The sequence below is a fragment of the Odontesthes bonariensis genome, chromosome 9 (assembly GCF_027942865.1).
Source record: "Odontesthes bonariensis isolate fOdoBon6 chromosome 9, fOdoBon6.hap1, whole genome shotgun sequence".
Classification (NCBI taxonomy): Eukaryota; Metazoa; Chordata; class Actinopteri; order Atheriniformes; family Atherinopsidae; genus Odontesthes; species Odontesthes bonariensis.
Window position 1 is genome coordinate 496,279 of NC_134514.1, and position 19,220 is coordinate 515,498.

The window sequence follows — 19,220 nt, forward strand, 5'->3', positions numbered from 1 at the left end:
GAGCACTTTTATGTCAGAAAAGTCAGATTTAGTGTTCATTGAAATGAGAATGGAATGATTTGACCAATAATCAGCCTACAAGACAAACATCTACGTTATATCAGCCGAAAACAGAAAATCAGAGCTATGCAACAGGTTTGAGCTTTTACTACGACAGTAAACACCTGAGGAAAGAAGTGGAGATCATTCTGTGTTTTTGGTCCTCCTGAAACTAACCCTGAGCCTCTGAAACCCAACAGGGATGGAATCACATCAGTCAAAAGGCCCAGAAACCAAACTGCAGCCTAACGGCGTCCAGCTGGCTCAGGTTCCTAGGTTTCTATAAAGAATGGTGAGAAGTGAACACCCAAACAAATAACTAAACCAGAACAGAGACTAAGAAAGAGAACAGAGAAAACTGGGACACTGCAGTCTAAGTTTAAAGGTTTACAGACAGAAACAGTTCCTATGAAACAACCCAACAGACTTTGTGGATTTAACTATGACAAACCAAAGGGTGTTCTCAAAGGTTCTACCTCCCCCCAAGAAACCTCCTTCAGGGCTTTCTTCCCCAGAATTATTTTCAGCTCCTGTTTTCCTGGAACAGATTAAAACTGTAATGGAGTTTATGAGGATGTGACCTGACCTCGGGTAGGATTCCTAGGACCTGACATTTACGGTACTACGGTGGCGTGACCATACTGACGGATGTTCAGGACGAGCGGGATGTGGCGACTTTAGGAGGTCGTTGCATCATCGCAGTTCATGAGAACATGATCTTATGTTTGAGGTTTTGTGGCATCAAAAAGGCGTGTTTAAAGGTAGGGTAGGAGATCCTGGATTCTGAGTCCAGCGAAGCTGCATTTTGAAAACACACCGGTAAAAAGTCCCAACCCTTTTCTTCACTTTCCCCCCGAAGGCACGCCTCTAGAGTACATGAACGCGCACGAGCACGAAGGTGCACGAGCGCTGTTCTGACAGCAAGCATCGATCGTTGCCGTATTTAGTATTTAGTATATGATAACTATACGTTTAATAATGCTAGGTGCTAGCCAAGCTGGCTCTAGTTTAGCTTTCTGCCAAGCTTCTGGGCGTAATTCGTTCACGGAGCAGGGTATGTGCACAGGGGGAAGGAGGGGGAGGGAGGAGCAGATTGCAGTTTGATAGACGGCATCAGAATCCAATCATTGTGAACGGTCCGTTCACAATGATTGGATACTGTTTTTCCTAGATTGTACGTTCTAGAGGCCACTAAAACTTTTCATATTTGTGTCAAAACTTTTAATTAATTGGTTGCAATGGGGGTGTGAAGAGTATTTCAAGCAAAATGTAAAAAGATGCTCCAGAAAAAGATCCCCTACCCCGCCTTTAACAGATTCTATATTTTTATTTCTATTTTATTTAAGAATACCCTGTTATAATATTGTTGTTGCATGCTTATTTTATCTAATCTTTTATTATATTTGGACATCCAGTGCGGCAGCAAAGCAAAGAATTTCATTGTACAGGGAAACACGTTTCTAACTGCACATATGACAATAAACCTTTGAATCTTGAATCTTATGAAGGAACCTGACATTATTTATTACAGTGAGGATGTGAAACATTGTGCTCAGAATCCTTCATCTGCAGGAGCTTCTGTAGGGTTATGGGCAGATGATCAGACCTCTGCACTGGAAAAAATCTAAATCTTACCAAGTATATTTGTCTCATTGAGTATCTCATTACACTTAATATCAGACACAACTGCCTAACAAGCACCATTTCAGCCAGATATAGGGACTTGTTTTAATACAATACATCTGGAATATCTTGTTAAGTAAAAAAGTCTTGAAAACAAATTGTTTTGAGTCATATTTCATATGAAACAAGCATTTTTTTTCATTTGAAGAGGTTTTTAAGTTAATTTCAAGATCACTTTTATCTCAAAAGTCCCAAATATCACATCTTATTTCAAGAAATCTTGACAAGCCGATTTTCACTAGTTCCATTGGCAGATTTTTTGGCTTATTTCAAGCAAAAACGTCTTTTTTTTGTTGTTTTTTTACTAATTTTTGAAGGGGCATTTTTTCCAGTGTGATGGTTCCTGGGACCTGTTGGTGCCACTGAACGTCAGTCTGTTTGTGTCCCAGCAGAGACTAAATGAAGACATAACTCATAGACCATTGATGGTCTGAGGCTCTGCCCAGATCAGATTGTTCTGTTGGGTCGACCCGACCCGTCCTCGGTCCCTGCAGATGGACTCAGCTGTTGGACGGCTGCTCTGGTTTCAGCCGGATGGCCCAGGAGTTGGCGGACACGATGCTGCCCCGCCGATGGACGCGACAGGTGTAAACGCCCTCGTTGAACTCGTTGGCGATGATGCGGAGGTCTCTGTCCTTCATCACGATGTAGCCGGGGACGGAGGTCAGGATCTGCTCGCCGTCTTTGTACCAGCTGCGTAAACGGGGGAGAAAACGCTGTTTTATGTCTGTCCGGTTTACGGATGTCAGACTGAAAGCTTCCACACATCAGAAAAAACAGGGTTCATTTGTTAAGAGTTCCGGATGCCATCTGTGAAATAAGTGAAAAGGCCAGAGGTGTCTTTCTGGAAGTTCTGAACCTTTTCAGACCCATTTTACATTTGTATTCATATCTGAAGTCAAACCTCCTGTTTAATGTTTGTAAGTTTGTTTGTTTGTTTTGTTTATTTTGTTAAACGGTGTCATACACCAAAAAGGTGCCGGGCCCGCATGGGCTTACAAGACACACCATAAGTAATAAAAAGCAACAGTCAAAAGATCATCTCCATAATTGCTAAGCCAACATATACGGTCCTCAGTAGACAACAACCCCACTCAGACATAAAGTTGTTGAGCTTCCAACACATATTGGGCTAAATAAAACACTTTTTCGCTAAACAGATATGTAAGTCTGCACTCATCGGACATAGAAAACAAATCATGACATTCCAAGGTCAATTTAAGGAAGAGCTTAAGTCTAAATACATGGTAAAAAGGACAGTAAAACACAAAATGCATCTCATTTTCCACCTCATTTAAGTCACACAGGGGACACTTCCTGTTCTCCTCTGGGATTGCATGGAAACGTCCAGTTTCAACCGCCAGAGTTCTCAACTGGGCCCAAACAGAGCTCTGCGCTCTGCTAAGGTTCAGGGGGACACAGTGCTCTGGATGGTAGACAGACTTTATCAAACAATACATTCTAAGTTTAGGTTTGTACAGAATTTCTTCTGCCCAATTTTGTTTATAATTTTCAAATAATATTATCTTAATTTGTTTAACACTACAGGATCATTTATTTCTACATATGTATTGGAGACCTACTTCATGAAATATACTGGAAAGTTCCTTTGTCCAACGACTATTTTTTGAAAAGTTCCACAAAAAAATTTGTTTGACAAGTCTGTTGTCAGACATGTGGATGAGTCTATTCCACAGTCGCACCATGTCACCATGTAAGAACTGATCAGCAGCCCTGTCTCAGTGCTGGACCCAATGGATCAGCTGACCTGACTTTCGGCGGAGAGCGCAGACTTTTGGTTCCACAGCGGAAACCCACCACCTTCCCCCGGGGAACCATCTTGATCTTTACATTGGCTGGAGGCGACGTTGGCGTGGCAACCACCTCCAGGGGCTCTGCAGGGGGGACGAGATCCAGACGGAGAGGAGTTTCATACCAGAGTTCTGCCAGACAAAGTGGATTCAATGATCAGAACCCAGAGGTCCAAACTCACCGTAACAGAGGTCACAGCGCTGAGGACAGTTCTTCCTCATGAAGGTCTTCCTCCGCTCACAGAAGCCGAGTCGAGCCCATGGATCACAGACTCGCTTCTTATCCAGACAGCCTGCAAACGCACAACCAGCGAGTAAGTACAAGAACTGGATCTAATATTGGACAGAAGCATGAGGTCTGAGCTCTGTTTGGGTCTATTGGGGTCTATTGGGGTCTGTTAGTGTCTGCCTGGGTCTGTAGGGTCTGCTCGGTCTGTTGGGTCTGTTGGGTCTGTTGGGTCTGTAGGGTCTGTAGGGTCTGTTGGGTCTGTTGGGTCTGTAGGGTCTGTTGGGTCTGTAGGGTCTGTAGGGTCTGTTGGGTCTGTAGGGTCTGTTGGGTCTGTTGGGTCTGTTGGGTCTGTAGGGTCTGTAGGGTCTGTAGGGTCTGTTGGGTCTGTAGGGTCTGCTGGGTCTGTAGAGTCTGTTGGGTCTGTAGGGTCTGTAGGGTCTGTAGGGTCTGTTGGGTCTGTAGGGTCTGTTGGGTCTGTAGGGTCTGTAGGGTCTGTAGGGTCTGTTGGGTCTGTAGGGTCTGTAGGGTCTGTAGGGTCTGTAGAGTCTGTTGGGTCTGTTGGATCTGTAGGGTCTGTTGGGTCTGTAGGGTCTGTAGGGTCTGTAGGGTCTGTGGGGTCTGTTGGGTCTGTAGGGTCTGTTGGGTCTGTAGGGTCTGTTGGGTCTGTAGGGTCTGTAGGGTCTGTTGGGTCTGTAGGGTCTGTTGGGTCTGTAGGATCTGTAGGGTCTGTTGGGTCTGTTGGGTCTGTAGGGTCTGTAGGGTCTGTTGGGTCTGTTGGGTCTGTAGGGTCTGTTGGGTCTGTAGGATCTGTAGGGTCTGTTGGGTCTGTTGGGTCTGTAGGGTCTGTAGGATCTGTTGGGTCTGTAGGATCTGTAGGGTCTGTAGGGTCTGTTGGGTCTGTAGGGTCTGTAGGGTCTGTTGGGTCTGTAGGATCTGTAGGGTCTGTTGGGTCTGTTGGGTCTGTAGGGTCTGTAGGATCTGTTGGGTCTGTAGGATCTGTAGGGTCTGTAGGGTCTGTTGGGTCTGTAGGATCTGTAGGGTCTGTAGGGTCTGTTGGGTCTGTAGGATCTGTAGGGTCTGTAGGGTCTGTTGGGTCTGTAGGATCTGTAGGGTCTGTAGGGTCTGTTGGGTCTGTAGGATCTGTAGGGTCTGTTGGGTCTGTTGGGTCTGTAGGGTCTGTAGGATCTGTTGGGTCTGTAGGGTCTGTTGGGTCTGTTGGGTCTGTTGGGTCTGTAGGGTCTGTAGGGTCTGTGGGGTCTGTTGGGTCTGTAGGGTCTGTAGGGTCTGTAGGATCAGTTGGGTCTGTAGGGTCTGTAGGGTCTGTTGGGTCTGTTGGGTCTGTAGGGTCTGTTGGGTCTGTTGGGTCTGTAGGGTCTGTTGGGTCTGTAGGGTCTGTTGGGTCTGTTGGGTCTGTAGGGTCTGTAGGGTCTGTAGGATCTGTTGGGTCTGTTGGGTCTGTTGGGTCTGTAGGGTCTGTTGGGTCTGTAGGGTCTGTAGGGTCTGTTGGGTCTGTTGGGTCTGTAGGGTCTGTAGGGTCTGTTGGGTCTGTTGGGTCTGTAGGGTCTGTAGGGTCTGTTGGGTCTGTTGGGTCTGTAGGGTCTGTAGGGTCTGTAGGGTCTGTTGGGTCTGTTGGGTCTGTAGGGTCTGTAGGGTCTGTAGGGTCTGTTGGGTCTGTTGGGTCTGTAGGGTCTGTAGGGTCTGTTGGGTCTGTTGGGTCTGTAGGGTCTGTAGGGTCTGTTGGGTCTGTAGGGTCTGTAGGGTCTGTAGGGTCTGTTGGGTCTGTTGGGTCTGTAGGGTCTGTTGGGTCTGTAGGATCTGTAGGATCTGTAGGGTCTGTAGGGTCTGTTGGGTCTGTAGGGTCTGTTGGGTCTGTTGGGTCTGTAGGATCTGTAGGATCTGTAGGGTCTGTTGGGTCTGTTGGGTCTGTAGGGTCTGTAGGGTCTGTTGGGTCTGTTGGGTCTGTAGGATCTGTAGGATCTGTAGGGTCTGTTGGGTCTGTTGGGTCTGTTGGGTCTGTAGGGTCTGTTGGGTCTGTAGGATCTGTAGGATCTGTAGGGTCTGTAGGGTCTGTTGGGTCTGTAGGGTCTGTAGGGTCTGTTGGGTCTGTTGGGTCTGTAGGGTCTGTAGGGTCTGTTGGGTCTGTAGGGTCTGTAGGGTCTGTAGGGTCTGTAGGGTCTGTTGGGTCTGTAGGGTCTGTAGGGTCTGTTGGGTCTGTAGGGTCTGTAGGGTCTGTAGGGTCTGCTCGGTCTGTTGGGTCTGTAGGGTCTGTAGAGTCTGTTGGGTCTGTAGGGTCTGTAGGGTCTGTTGGGTCTGTAGGGTCTGTAGGGTCTGTAGGGTCTGTTGGGTCTGCTCGGTCTGTTGGGTCTGTAGGGTCTGTTGGGTCTGTTGGGTCTGTTGGGTCTGTGGGGTCTGTGGGGTCTGTTGGGTCTGTAGGGTCTGTAGGGTCTGTAGGGTCTGTTGGGTCTGTTGGGTCTGTAGGGTCTGTAGGATCTGTAGGGTCTGTAGGGTCTGTTGGGTCTGTAGGGTCTGCTGGGTCTGTAGGGTCTGCTGGGTCTGTAGGGTCTGTTGGGTCTGTTGGGTCTGTAGGGTCTGTAGGGTCTGTAGGGTCTGTAGGGTCTGTTGGGTCTGTTGGGTCTGTAGGGTCTGTAGGGTCTGTTGGGTCTGTTGGGTCTGTAGGGTCTGTAGGGTCTGTTGGGTCTGTTGGGTCTGTAGGGTCTGTAGGGTCTGTAGGGTCTGTTGGGTCTGTCGGGTCTGCTCGGTCTGTTGGGTCTGTAGGGTCTGTTGAGTCTGTTGGGTCTGTAGGGTCTGTTGGGTCTGTAGGGTCTGTTGGGTCTGTAGGGTCTGTAGGGTCTGTAGGGTCTGTTGGGTCTGTAGGGTCTGTTGGGTCTGTTGGGTCTGTCGGGTCTGCTCGGTCTGTTGGGTCTGTAGGGTCTGTTGGGTCTGTCGGGTCTGCTCGGTCTGTTGGGTCTGTTGAGTCTGTTGGGTCTGTAGGGTCTGCTCGGTCTGTTGGGTCTGTTGAGTCTGTAGGGTCTGTTGGGTCTGTTGGGTCTGTAGGGTCTGCTCGGTCTGTTGGGTCTGTTGAGTCTGTAGGGTCTGTTGGGTCTGTTGGGTCTGTAGGGTCTGTAGGGTCTGTTGGGTCTGTAGGGTCTGTAGGGTCTGCTGGATCTGTAGGATCTGTAGTGTCTGTAGGATCTGTAGGATCTGTAGGGTCTGTTGGGTCTGCTGGGTCTGTAGGGTCTGCTGGGTCTGTAGGGTCTGCTGGGTCTGTAGGGTCTGCTGGATCTGTAGGATCTGTAGTGTCTGTAGGATCTGTAGGGTCTGTAGGGTCTGTAGGGGGTAGATTGTCACCGTAGAGTCTCTGGATGCCCCAGACATCATCCTGGGCAATGTTCCTCTGGCCGGTGTAGGTGGCGTTTGGATGCATCAAAGCTTGGGGGTCTCTGGAGTGCCACAGACCCAGAGCGTGACCAATCTCATGAGCCGCCACCTGGACCAGATCATTTAGCCAGACTCCTGCAGAACCAGAACCACAGACACTTGTTTCCACATATGTTTACGTTCGTACCTTGATTCTATCTGAATTGCAGACGCTGCCCCCTGGTGCTCAACATGGAACACATCTTTTGGATGGATGTAAACCTCCCTGCTTTCATTTGAGCAGTTTTTCTGCCCCTTGTATTACATTTACTGCAGGGCATTTACCTTGTTTCCAGCTGAACCTGGACTTCCCGAGGATCCAAAACTCGTGGTTGTCAAAGTGGATTTCACCTCTTGGCGGCAGGAAGGCGTGAGCCAGCTCGCCATTGAGCCCATCGAAACATGGATGGAGGGGAGACCACCAGCAATCAGTGTGGTTAAAGGTGTAGAAACCTAGGACACACATCCCAGTCACCTGCTATCATTCCACTAAAAGTTCAACTCAACAACAATTAAAGGATCAACACTGGTGAGAGTCCTAAAGGGTGACCAAAGTGTGACTTTAACGGTTTTTAAGACAGTTTCTCTGGTGGAAATTTGTAAATATCTGAAACTTTTTGCTTTGTGGACTCAGGTGAGTGGAGCAAACATGACCAGACAAAAACAGATCCTTCCAAACCACAGGTCCACATGGAACACCATGGTCACCTATAAACTCTCCCAGGTTATCTGAAGCAGTAAAACATGTTCTTTGTTCTTCATTAAAGGAGATAAAACTGTGTTTTCGGTTGTCAAGATCAGCTGATAAATATATGTTTGGGATCATGATGGTGGCTAGCAAAAAAAGCCATTACTAGGAAATGGATGAAGATGGAGCCTAAAAGGGAAGATCGGGTTGACGTAATGCACAATATTTATATGATGGAAAGGTTGACATTTTCCATCAGATTAGAATCGGGCAAATTTAAGAATTACTGGAAAAATTGGTTGGACTTTGTTTCACCATTGAGGTCAGATTTTGTTGAATAAAACCCTGGGGACAGGAGGAACCCTTACATAGCTACAGATTGTATATAGTTCATTTGCAGGTAAATTTAAATGAGAAGAAGGAACAGTAAATGCCGGGTATTGAAAGTGTTAGGGCAGGTTGAAGTACATAAAGGAAAGAAAGGTTATAATACAGAATGTCGACACAATAGTTTGTTGAATACTGGAAGGATATTGTGAAAAATGTGGAATTGTGGTTGTTCACCTGTATGGAAAACAAAAACGCAATAAAAATTTGCAAATTTAAAAAAAAAAACAACAGCGTTTTCACAGTTTTTAACAGCCGACTCTTTCCTCTCGTATTGCGTAACATACCAATTGTGATGTCAGCGGTGGCGTTGCCGTCGGTAACCTCTGTGAAAGTCAGCGGCGACACGTCACTCCACTTGTTGAAGGCGATGCTGATGGCCTTCCTGGTGTCCTCCACATTCAGAGTGTTGGGAAACTTGATGATCCTGAGAGGAAGATAAAGTGGGAGCATGTTTATGGTGGTTGGAGGTACAGATCTGTATGCTGATGACACTGGTTTATATACACATGCAGAAACTCAGAGACTGACTCACTGACCACAGAGCTGCTCGAACAGTCATGCTTTCATCTTCACGTAAGCAAAATAAAAGGTTTTCATTTTCCTCCAAAACCAAAGAGTCAGCCAGTTTTTTTCATTAAAGATAGTGAGACTGAAATAGTTCAATACTTTGATGTAATGCTTGGACTAAAACCATAATAAAGTTATCAAGTACAATCTGACGAATTTCAGACACATTAGAGGCATTTGTGAAGTAAATGTATGTTAACTAAAACATAGAATCATAATTCAAAGTAAACCAAGACACAGAATATGAGAACCAAAGGAACCGAAACCCATCAAGTGTTCAGCAGGAGCTTTACAGCTAAAATTCACATTTTCTTATTCATCTATTCTAAATTAAAAGGAAAAGTAGTGACAGAAACCCGGTGAATCTTTTAACCTTCAAAGTGTCCTGATCAGCAGTTCTGCAGCTTCCTGAAGCTCTCAGAGTTTCTCTTTGGACATTTTCTGCTTCTTCCCTCATCTTCAGTCCAGTCCTTGTACCTGAGCATCTTCAGAGGAATGTGTTTTTTCTTTGTTCAGCCACTAAACTCTGAGCTGTGAACCATTCAGGCAGGAAAAAGGCTCCTAACTCAAGGGATGAACCAGTGTTGTGTCCAACTTAGCAAAGAAGCCGTTTTAAACTGGATCTTTAGGCACTTTGTTCCCAGCAGCCTGTCACAGAGACACATCATTCACCCTAACCCACAGAGTAGTTCCCACTTTGACCTGAAGGTGTCAGTGTTGCATCACTGTTCCACACCTGACTCGGACACAGTGACACAGCAGTTTGTTCAGTAACACGTGGGCTGTGTTCGAATCCACATACTACATACTACATACCACATACTACATACTACATACTACATACCACATACTACATACCACATACCACATACTGCATACTACATACTACATATTACATATTACATACCACATACTACATACTACATACCACATACTGCATACTACATACACATACTACATACTACATACCACATACTACATACCACATACTACATACTACATACCACATACTACATACCACATACCACATACTACATACTACATACTACATATTACATACCACATACTACATACTACATACCACATACTGCATACTACATACACATACTACATACTACATACCACATACTACATACCACATACTACATACTACATACCACATACCACATACTACATACCGCATACCACATGCTACAATCTGCATACTACATACTGCATACTACATATTACATACTACATACTACATACCACATACCACATACTACATACGGCATACTACATATTACATACTACATACTACATACCGCATACCACATACTACATACTACATACTGCATACTGCATACTACATACCGCATACCACATACTACATACTGCATACTGCATACTACATACTACATACTACATACTACATACTACATACCGCATACCACATACTACATACTGCATACTACATACCGCATACCACATACTACATACTACATACCGCATACCACATACTACATACTACATACTACATACCACATACTGCATACTACATACTACATATTACATACCACATACTACATACTACATACCACATACTGCATACTACATACACATACTACATACTACATACCACATACTACATACTACATACACATACTACATACTACATACCACATACTACATACTACATACCACATACTGCATACTACATACACATACTACATACTACATACCACATACTACATACTACATACCACATACCACATACTACATACTACATACCGCATACCACATACTACATACGGCATACTACATATTACATACTACATACTACATACCGCATACCACATACTACATACTGCATACTGCATACTACATACCGCATACCACATACTACATACTACATACTACATACCACATACTACATACTATATACTAGATACCACATACTGCATACTGCATACTGCATACTACATACCACATACTACATACTACATACTGCATACTGCATACTACATACTACATACCGCATACCACATACTACATACGGCATACTACATATTACATACTACATACTACATACCGCATACCACATACTACATACTGCATACTGCATACTACATACCGCATACCACATACTGCATACTACATACTACATACTACATACCACATACCACATACTAGATACCACATACTGCATACCGCATACTGCATACTGCATACTACATACTACATACTACATACTACATACTGCATACTGCATACTGCATACTACATACTACATACTCATCGATCAGACAGTATGCAGAGTGTTTACACACAATGCATTTCGCTCCTGCCCGAGCCGAAATCAGCCGGCCTGAAGCTGATTTCCCTTAAGCTCTAAACTCTGTAAACTTTAGCAACATTTGAAACATTTTTAGGAGAGAAAGTAGTCGTTTAGATCCCCAACGTGTTGAAAACCTGACAAAATACCGGCTGTTTACAATTTTGTTCCCACGAATTCGGCGCTACTAAAGCTAGCCGCAGTGAGCAACGCACTTCCGGTTATTTTCACAAAATAAAATACCCGTTGCCTTTTATCATAGGGAAAGCCGTTACCATACAATTGGTGCTTTTGTTTTGAAAACAGGAAGTGAACCTACCCTCGTTGTAGCTAGCTTGAAACTGCCGTTTTGACAGGAAACGACAATCGGCGACGTCACGTTACGTTGCATCTTGGGTAGTTTGAGTATGAGTAGTAACCTCATGATGCATACCCAACATTTAGGAGAATCTAGTATGCATCCGGGAACTTAAAAAAGTTAAAGTTAGTAGGAGTAGTGGGAGTAGTGGGAGTAGTATGAGTAGTATGCGGTTTCGAACACAGCCAGTGACACAGCAGTTTGTTCAGCTGAAGACGGCTTCTTCTTCTATGTTGGAGGTTCTGATGACATCATCTCTGCAGGTGGAGATGAAGCTCAAAGTGACGAAGAAGAGGAGTCAGTTTCTGTGTCCTTCGTCGGATCCTTTAAAGCAGAACCAGAGCAGCTTCACTCCTGAGGTGCACCACAAGGCTCAGCGTGAGGACCTCTGCTTGTTTTAATTCCACAGGAGTTACAGTAAATATCAGCTTCTATGCAGATGAGACTCTGATCATCGGCACACACTTTAAACCAGTTAAACCAGCTGCTCTCTTCAGAACTCTTCAGATAGAAACATTATAGAAATAAATCTCTTCACTGACATTGTCACACCAGAACATAAACAGTTTAAGAAGCTTTACTGAGCTTTACAGAGAATGATTTTTCAGATTATCGTCTTCCAGCTTTAGGCTAACGTAGTTCTTCATCACGTGCTCTGGATCTTTGAGCTCGTCTACCTGTATGTGATGTTGTGGTGAGTCCACTTCTGTCCCAGAGGGTTGACGGCGTAGCGTTTAATCCGTGTTCCTCTGTCAGCGAACGCCTCCATCACCCTGCTGCTGACACTTGCCTGAAAAAAAAAAAACAGGATCAATAACAAATGCTGGCAGAGATGCAGTCCCTCTGACGTCCACCAGGTGCTGCTGCAACCGACTGGTGTTAGAATCTGTTTCAGTTCAGAGCGGGATCAGGTATGATCGATTCATGTGACAACAGAAGGTTTGGTTTCACTTTCTTCTGCAGAGTTGTAAATACAACATTAGCTTTTAGATGCATGTTTTGGTTCTCCTGCTGTTTGGGGAAACTTTTGTTATGGTTGCCGCCGGTGGCGGAAGGATTATGGAGGACCCAACAGCAGTCTGGAGACCAAAAGAATATGGCACTGAAGTTTGAATAAGGAACCAAAAGCGCGGCTGAGCTGGGAAACCATGAGCTAAAGTTGGAAAACAAAAGAATAATTAACAGCGAGGAGATCAATGATGAAAGTAACAACAAGGATGTGACAAAGACTGAGATTAACAAAGGAGCATATTTAAGGTAAACACAAGAAACTTGTGCTAAAGAAAAAATGGACCAGACTCAGTGAATAATTCCCTATAATACAGATCAGTGAGCAGTGCTGACCAACATGTCATTGGGGTCATTAGGTGGGAACCTCCTTCTCACCAACTGCACACCAGTCAGAGCAGGTAGGGGATTCAAACCCTGGTTCGGGTTACAGGCCAACTCACCTAAAATGGCCGCCTGGTTTCAAAAGGCTCACATGGGCAACACCCTCCATTTAAATATCCTGAACTTCTTCTTAGCTTCTTCAAAAAGTCTGTTTACCCTAAGTGCTCCCCCTGCTGGGCCCCCAGCTGCTTTTGCTTCTTCTAATCCAAATCCACTGACTGGACTTTACTGCCTCATCTGACACTTCCTTCACTATTTTCCTCACACTCTGTCCACTTACACCTAGCTCCCTCAACAATGAGACAACAGACTTTGCTACAAATCCTCTACATCCTACTTCCACTGGACAGATTCTAACTTTCCATCCTCGCTGCTCTGCTTCTGCCCCCAACTCCACATATCTAAGCTTTTTCCTTTCATATGCTTCTGCTACTGATTCCTCCTAAGGAACAGTCAGCTCTATGAAACAGACTCTCATTCTACTCCTAGAACACAAAACTATATCAGGCCTTAGATTTGTAGAGGCTATCTCCTGGGGAACAACAAGCTTATTTCCTAAATCTACCTGCATCTCCCAATCACAAGCATCCTCCAAGCTGCCTTTCCTCCTTATCGTCTTTTTAACTTTCTCCCCCTCTTGAACAAACTGAATTGCCACCCTCTTCACCTTAGACCCTCCTAAGGTTACCTGCCTTTGTTTATCTTCAATACCTGCAGCTAAGCTTCTTAATACTAGGTCATGTTGCCATGTATACCGGCCTTGTGTATAGTGTTGGGAACAGATGAGAAAGTGACTGTTTATTGTGATGATTGACTGGAGACTGGTGTGACTGAGACCAGAGGACAAGACCGAGACACCTAAGGACATCTAGGGCTAAAGACAAGAAACAAGAATCTATGACCAGTTAAAGATGATTTGGTGGAGAGATTGATTGTGATAGATGGGCAGTAACTGTGGCTGATTGTGGTAAATATGTGAGAGAGGCGAGGGGTAAACTTACACAATATTTATATTTTAAATATACACAAGATTAGACCTTTCTGGACTCAAATTCGAAATATTGTAAGTAAGTGGCTTGGAGCAGAGATTCCCCTCAGTCCAGAGCTCTGTCAACTGGGGGACGAGTCTCAATTACCCAGTATAACCAAATGTCATTTTTCTGTAATCTCAGTGGGTCCAAAAACAGCTCGTCGAGTCATCTTAAGACATTGGAAGGCATCAGAAATTCCAGATGTGAAAGAATGGGTGTGTGCAATGACTGAAACTGCATCCTATGAATGTATGCTTAGTAGATTGAGTGGTGATGGGGAGGAGGGGGTGACCCCCTGGGGCAGGTTTTGGAACTATATAAAGGTAAATAATGACCACCACTAGGACTCTGGTTTTCTTGTTTTGTTGTGCTTTCCCCGAGTGGGATCCTGTAATCCTGTATGCCTCAGCAGTCAGATATCATTATGTACTCACCTTGTCTTTGTGTCAGCTGCCTATTTTTGAGACAAATATGTGCGAAGTCGGTTATTAGAATGAATTCTTACTCATATACTACTTGTTCCTGTATAAAGAAACATGTTTAATTTGCCATGTACCAAGCCTAAGAAAAGTTCAATAAAAAAAAACTTGAATTAAAAAAAAGAAACAAGAATCCAACAGAAGCTAACAGAATAACTAACTGAAAACTAAAGCAGAATCTAAGGAATAAAGCTGAAAGAAAACACCAAACGGGAACACAGAACAGAGACTAAGAGAGAAACATGGAGCAGGACACGTTTACAGAACATTCCTTTACATTGAATTCGACCATGTGTGCTGTATCTGTTGACCTCTGAGGAACATTATCCAAACATTCTCTTACAGTTATATTATATATATAATAATATTATATACTCTGAACGTTGTGCGACAGCAGAACCCTGTGAGAATGTTCTGGGAATGTTAGTTTATGTCAGTCTAAGCTCAGGACAAACAGAAACGTTTCCCTTTGTGAAAAGTGTTTCGGTGGAGTTGCAGACAGATGTGGCGGCACACTGATTCCCCATAGATGTGAGGACTCTTTTCTTCCTTTTCTCTTTGAGGCGCTCCTGCTCTGATGACCCCTCCCCCTCCACGGATCTGCCGCCCACATGTGAACTCGGCTCTGAGCCTCCGCTGTTCCTCCACATCCGACCAAAACAAGCTTAACTCTGAGACCCGACAGGTTGAGCTGAGTCTGAGCTGAGTCTGAGCTGAGTCTGAGCTGAGTCTGAGCTGAGTCTGAGCTGAGTCTGAGCTGAGTGAGCTGAGTCTGAGCTGAGTGAGCTGAGTCTGAGCTCCGGACACAGAGTGGAGAGTTTGTTGTTCCATCAGGTTTGGGTCATCACCGCCTCTCTGAGCAGCAGCGCCCCTGCTGGGTGTTTACAAGCTGCTCTCTTACCAAAGCTCTCAGAATGGCTTATAATAATGTGCACATTCAAATTTAAATTTCACTCTGACGTCCAGGTTTTAGTGCAGGATCAGCCCTTTGAGCACCTTCAGAGCCTGAACTTCCAGGTTCCAATTCCGGCTGGTTTTCCCCTGTGTATGCGTGGGTTCTCTCAGGTACTCCGGCTTCCCCCCTTCCAAAAGGCACCAAAGTCCCATCGAACACAGAATGAGATGCTGATTTTTCAGTTTTTAACCTGCCTGTATGTTTAGAAACAGGGGCTCAGCTAGGCACCCCCTGGCTCAGCACATTTTCAAAATATTATATTATGCAAAAACACATTTTTTTTGCTCAAGGATGCATTATTTTCGTGACCATTTTATTTCTTTTCTAGCATTTGTTTTTGTTTCTACTCTTTACTCCCAAAATAAATGTTGAGTTATCTTCAATATTTGTCTCAGGCTCTCTGTTATCCCTGTCAAGCCACAAAGTCTTTTGAAATGAAGAGGTCAAAATTGAATGTTGTAGGAGAAAACTAGCCTAGAAATCTAAAAAATGGAATTTGCTCCGGGGCCATGTACAGCTTTTTGCTGTACGGGTCTGGCTTGCTAGGCTAGGGGAAAACACTACTCAAAGCAAAACTAATACGGCTCCAAAATTTAAAAATGTACTAGTTCGCCTCAATTAGTGAGAAATAATGTGCATAATGTGTGGATAAGGTGTGTTTCCAACACAACACCGGTCCTCTCCTCACTCGCTGTGCTAACGTTACATTATCGGCATGTTTCTGATAAAGATGGAGGTCTCCCAGTACAAATGTTTAATGAGGTTAATATATCCAAAGTGTTTAAACGCAGTAATTAACGGGACACATGCATTACTACTGTTACTACAAGTTACGCTGCATACATCTCCGGCTTGGTCCATCACTGTTGATGAGAAAGCATCTGCTGCTAGCTTACAGCTACATGCTAACCCTCTGGGATCAATAGAGTAACTCTGCATTTATATATATATATAGAGAGGGAGATGGAGTGTTTTTGGTGTGACTGGAGGAATAGCTTCCTTATGTCTGTGTTACTGCATTAAATTACAGCTTCTTACACAGCCAGCACCAGGGGCCCAAAAACAAACATGGAGGGCCACAAAGATACAAAGGAAGATTCTGGAACATTAACAGCTGGCAGCCTGGCTGGAGTATGTGCGCACTGACGTGCACGTTTAGACGCCGGCTGGTACTGTACCGTTTTTAAGACGATAAAAACGGACCTGCAGACAGGTTTAACACGAGGAAGTCTGTTTAATCTGCAGAGGCCAGAAACAAAATAACAAACGATAAACAACAAACAGATAAACAAACAAACTGACAGAAAAATAAAACGAACAAACAAAACAACTAACAAACTGAAACAAAACAACAAACGATAAACAACCAACAAACCGAAACAACAAACACACTAAAACAAAACAATAAAAAACAAACAAAGTCACAAAACAAAAAAGAATAAACAAGACAGAAAAATAAAACGAACAAACAAAACAACAAACGATTAACCACAAACAAACTGGAACAAAACAACAAATGATAAACAACAAACACACTGAAACAAAACAATAAACTATGAATAACAAACAAACAAACAAAAAAACAAATGAACAGACACAAAAACAAACGATAAACAACAAAGTTAAACAAAACAATAAACAACAAACTAACCGACACAAAACAACAAACAAACAGATAAACAAACGAACTGACAGAAAAATAACAAAACAAACATGAACAAAAAAACAAACGATTAACAACAAACAAACTGAAACAAAACAACAAATGATAAACAAGAAACAAAAAGAAACAAAGAGAAACAAAACAACAAACACACTGAAACAAAACAATAAACTATGAATAACAAACCAACTTAAACAAAAAAACAAACGAACAGACACAAAACAACAAACTATAAACAACAAATAAACTGAAACAAAACAACAAAACAACAAACCATAAACAACAAATGAAATTAATCAAAACAACAAACGATAAACAAACAAAGTTAAACAAAACAACAGACTAACTGACACAAAATAATAAACAACAAACAAACAGATGAACGAACTGACAGAAAAATAACACAACAAACGATTAACAACAAACAAACTGAAAAAAACAAATGGACATGAAATAACAAAACAAGATTAAACAAAATAACAAACAATAAACAACAAACAAACTTAAACAACAAATAAACTTAAACAAAACAACAAAAGATAAACAACAAATAAACTTAAACAAAACAACAAAAGATAAACAACAAACAAAAAGAAAGAAACATAAATAACAGGCTCTCTGAACTCTTCAGTTTTTCATCCCGACACAAACAGGTCTGACATGTCAGGAAGTGACCTAATTAATAACTTATTGATTAATAAAACGTATTGATCAATAAAATAAAAACTTACTGAATCAAACTGATGAAAAGTTGAAACTTTTCATCAGTTTTTGGGTCTAATCACATGTATCGATCTGTCTCTGACCCCAGCTTATCATTAAACTCAGACTCCACGTGCTCATGACTGAAACAGAACCGGACCCACTGACCTGTGGCCCGGCGGCCCCGCTCCCCTTCATCACCATCATCATCATCACCAGCAGCTGAACGGGGTCCATGACGAGAACTGGACTCACGGATCCGGCGCGTGACTCGCCAGTCAATCAATCAGCCCGCGCGCGTCCACAGAGAACAAGCAGATTTACGCACGCGGCTCTCAGGGTTACTGAGATGAAAGCCCAGCGCGCCCCGGACTCAGATCCGGACTCAGATCCGGACTCAGATCCGGACTCAGATCCGGACTCAGACTCCGAACCGGCTCGTGCTGCTGCTCTGACAAACTGAAGTGCACGGACCGTGCGCGCGCTGCCTCAGCGGGGCTGTCCGTGGGGGCGGGGTCAGGTGTGTGCGCGGTGTCCGTTTACACAGAGTTTAACCCGTTCAGTTCTGGTTCTGACCCGCACAGAAACGGACCTCTGCTCGGACCGCAGGGTCCACAGAGAAGGTTCTGGTTCTGTTAAAGTTTCATTAAAGTTTTTAAAGTTCATTTGTTTATCTGTTTGTTTGTTTGTTTGTTTGTTTGTTGTTTATTGTTTGCTGTTTTGTTTGTTCGTTTTATTTTTCTGTCAGTTTGTTTGTTTATCTGTTTGTTGTTTATCTGTTTGTTGTTTTGTTTCTGGCCTCTGCAGATTAAACAGACTTCCTCCTGTTGTCTGCGGGTCCAAACTATCGGGCCTCGCCGGGCCCACTCATGGCTCTGCTGCAGCACACAGATCCAGATGTGGGTCACATCTGGATCTGTGTGCTGCTACACTCAGACATCTGGAGTCAGCACCGGCACAGGTGAGTCTGCTCTGGGCCGAACATGCTGACCGGTTCTGACCCGACCGGAGAAGCTGTTTATAACAACAGAACACGTTATGGGACCAAGGTGGACCCGGAGATGGTGTGTCCTCTGTTCCCTGCTCAACTCAACTTTATTTAAAAAGCCTTTTAACACAGCCGTGGCTGAAACAAAGTGCTGTACAACACAAAATAAAACAAGGCATAAAACACAAGAACAATCTAAAAACAACAATAAACAACAACAACATTAAAACAATAAAAACATTAAAACAATAACAGAAACAGAGTCTCATGCTGGGTTAAGAGCCAGGGAATAAAAACGGGTTTTAAGACGGGTTTTAATGGGCAGTGAAGGGGCCTGTCTGATATAAAACGGGAGGTCGTTCCACAGTTTCGGACCGGCAGCAGAAAAGGCTCCGTCTCCTCTGAGCTTCCGTTTGGCCCCCGGTACCTCCAGCTGATCAGCTGACCTGAGGCCCCGGGCAGGAGCAGCTCAGAGAGGTAAGGCGGGGCGAGTCCATTTAAAGATTTAAAAACA

At 43.9% G+C, this 19,220-nt stretch overlaps 1 protein-coding gene across 1 annotated transcript; it reads right to left on the reverse strand.

Annotated features, from left to right (window-relative positions):
- Positions 1-1,868: 1,868 nt before the first annotated feature.
- Positions 1,869-18,156, reverse strand: mmp23bb (matrix metallopeptidase 23bb). Its single transcript, XM_075474280.1, has 8 exons — positions 17,887-18,156; positions 12,174-12,286; positions 8,542-8,681; positions 7,465-7,632; positions 7,111-7,275; positions 3,716-3,826; positions 3,491-3,617; positions 1,869-2,415 (listed from the first exon to the last, which is right to left on the reverse strand). The coding sequence occupies exons 1-8, from the start codon at positions 17,953-17,955 to the stop codon at positions 2,223-2,225; spliced, it is 1,086 nt and encodes a 361-aa protein (XP_075330395.1). The 5' UTR covers positions 17,956-18,156; the 3' UTR covers positions 1,869-2,222.
- Between the last annotated feature and the right edge of the window lie 1,064 nt (positions 18,157-19,220).

Bases quoted from the DNA above. Each gene is read 5' to 3' on its own strand.
- mmp23bb (XM_075474280.1), bottom strand. From the start codon at position 17,955: ATGGACCCCGTTCAGCTGCTGGTGATGATGATGATGGTGATGAAGGGG. The intron at 12,287-17,886 runs GTCAGTGGGTCC...TTTTTTTTTCAG, and splicing joins GCGGGGCCGCCGGGCCACAG to GCAAGTGTCAGCAGCAGGGT. The intron at 7,276-7,464 runs GTAAATGCCCTG...CTGGTTCTGCAG, and splicing joins CAGGTTCAGCTGGAAACAAG to GAGTCTGGCTAAATGATCTG.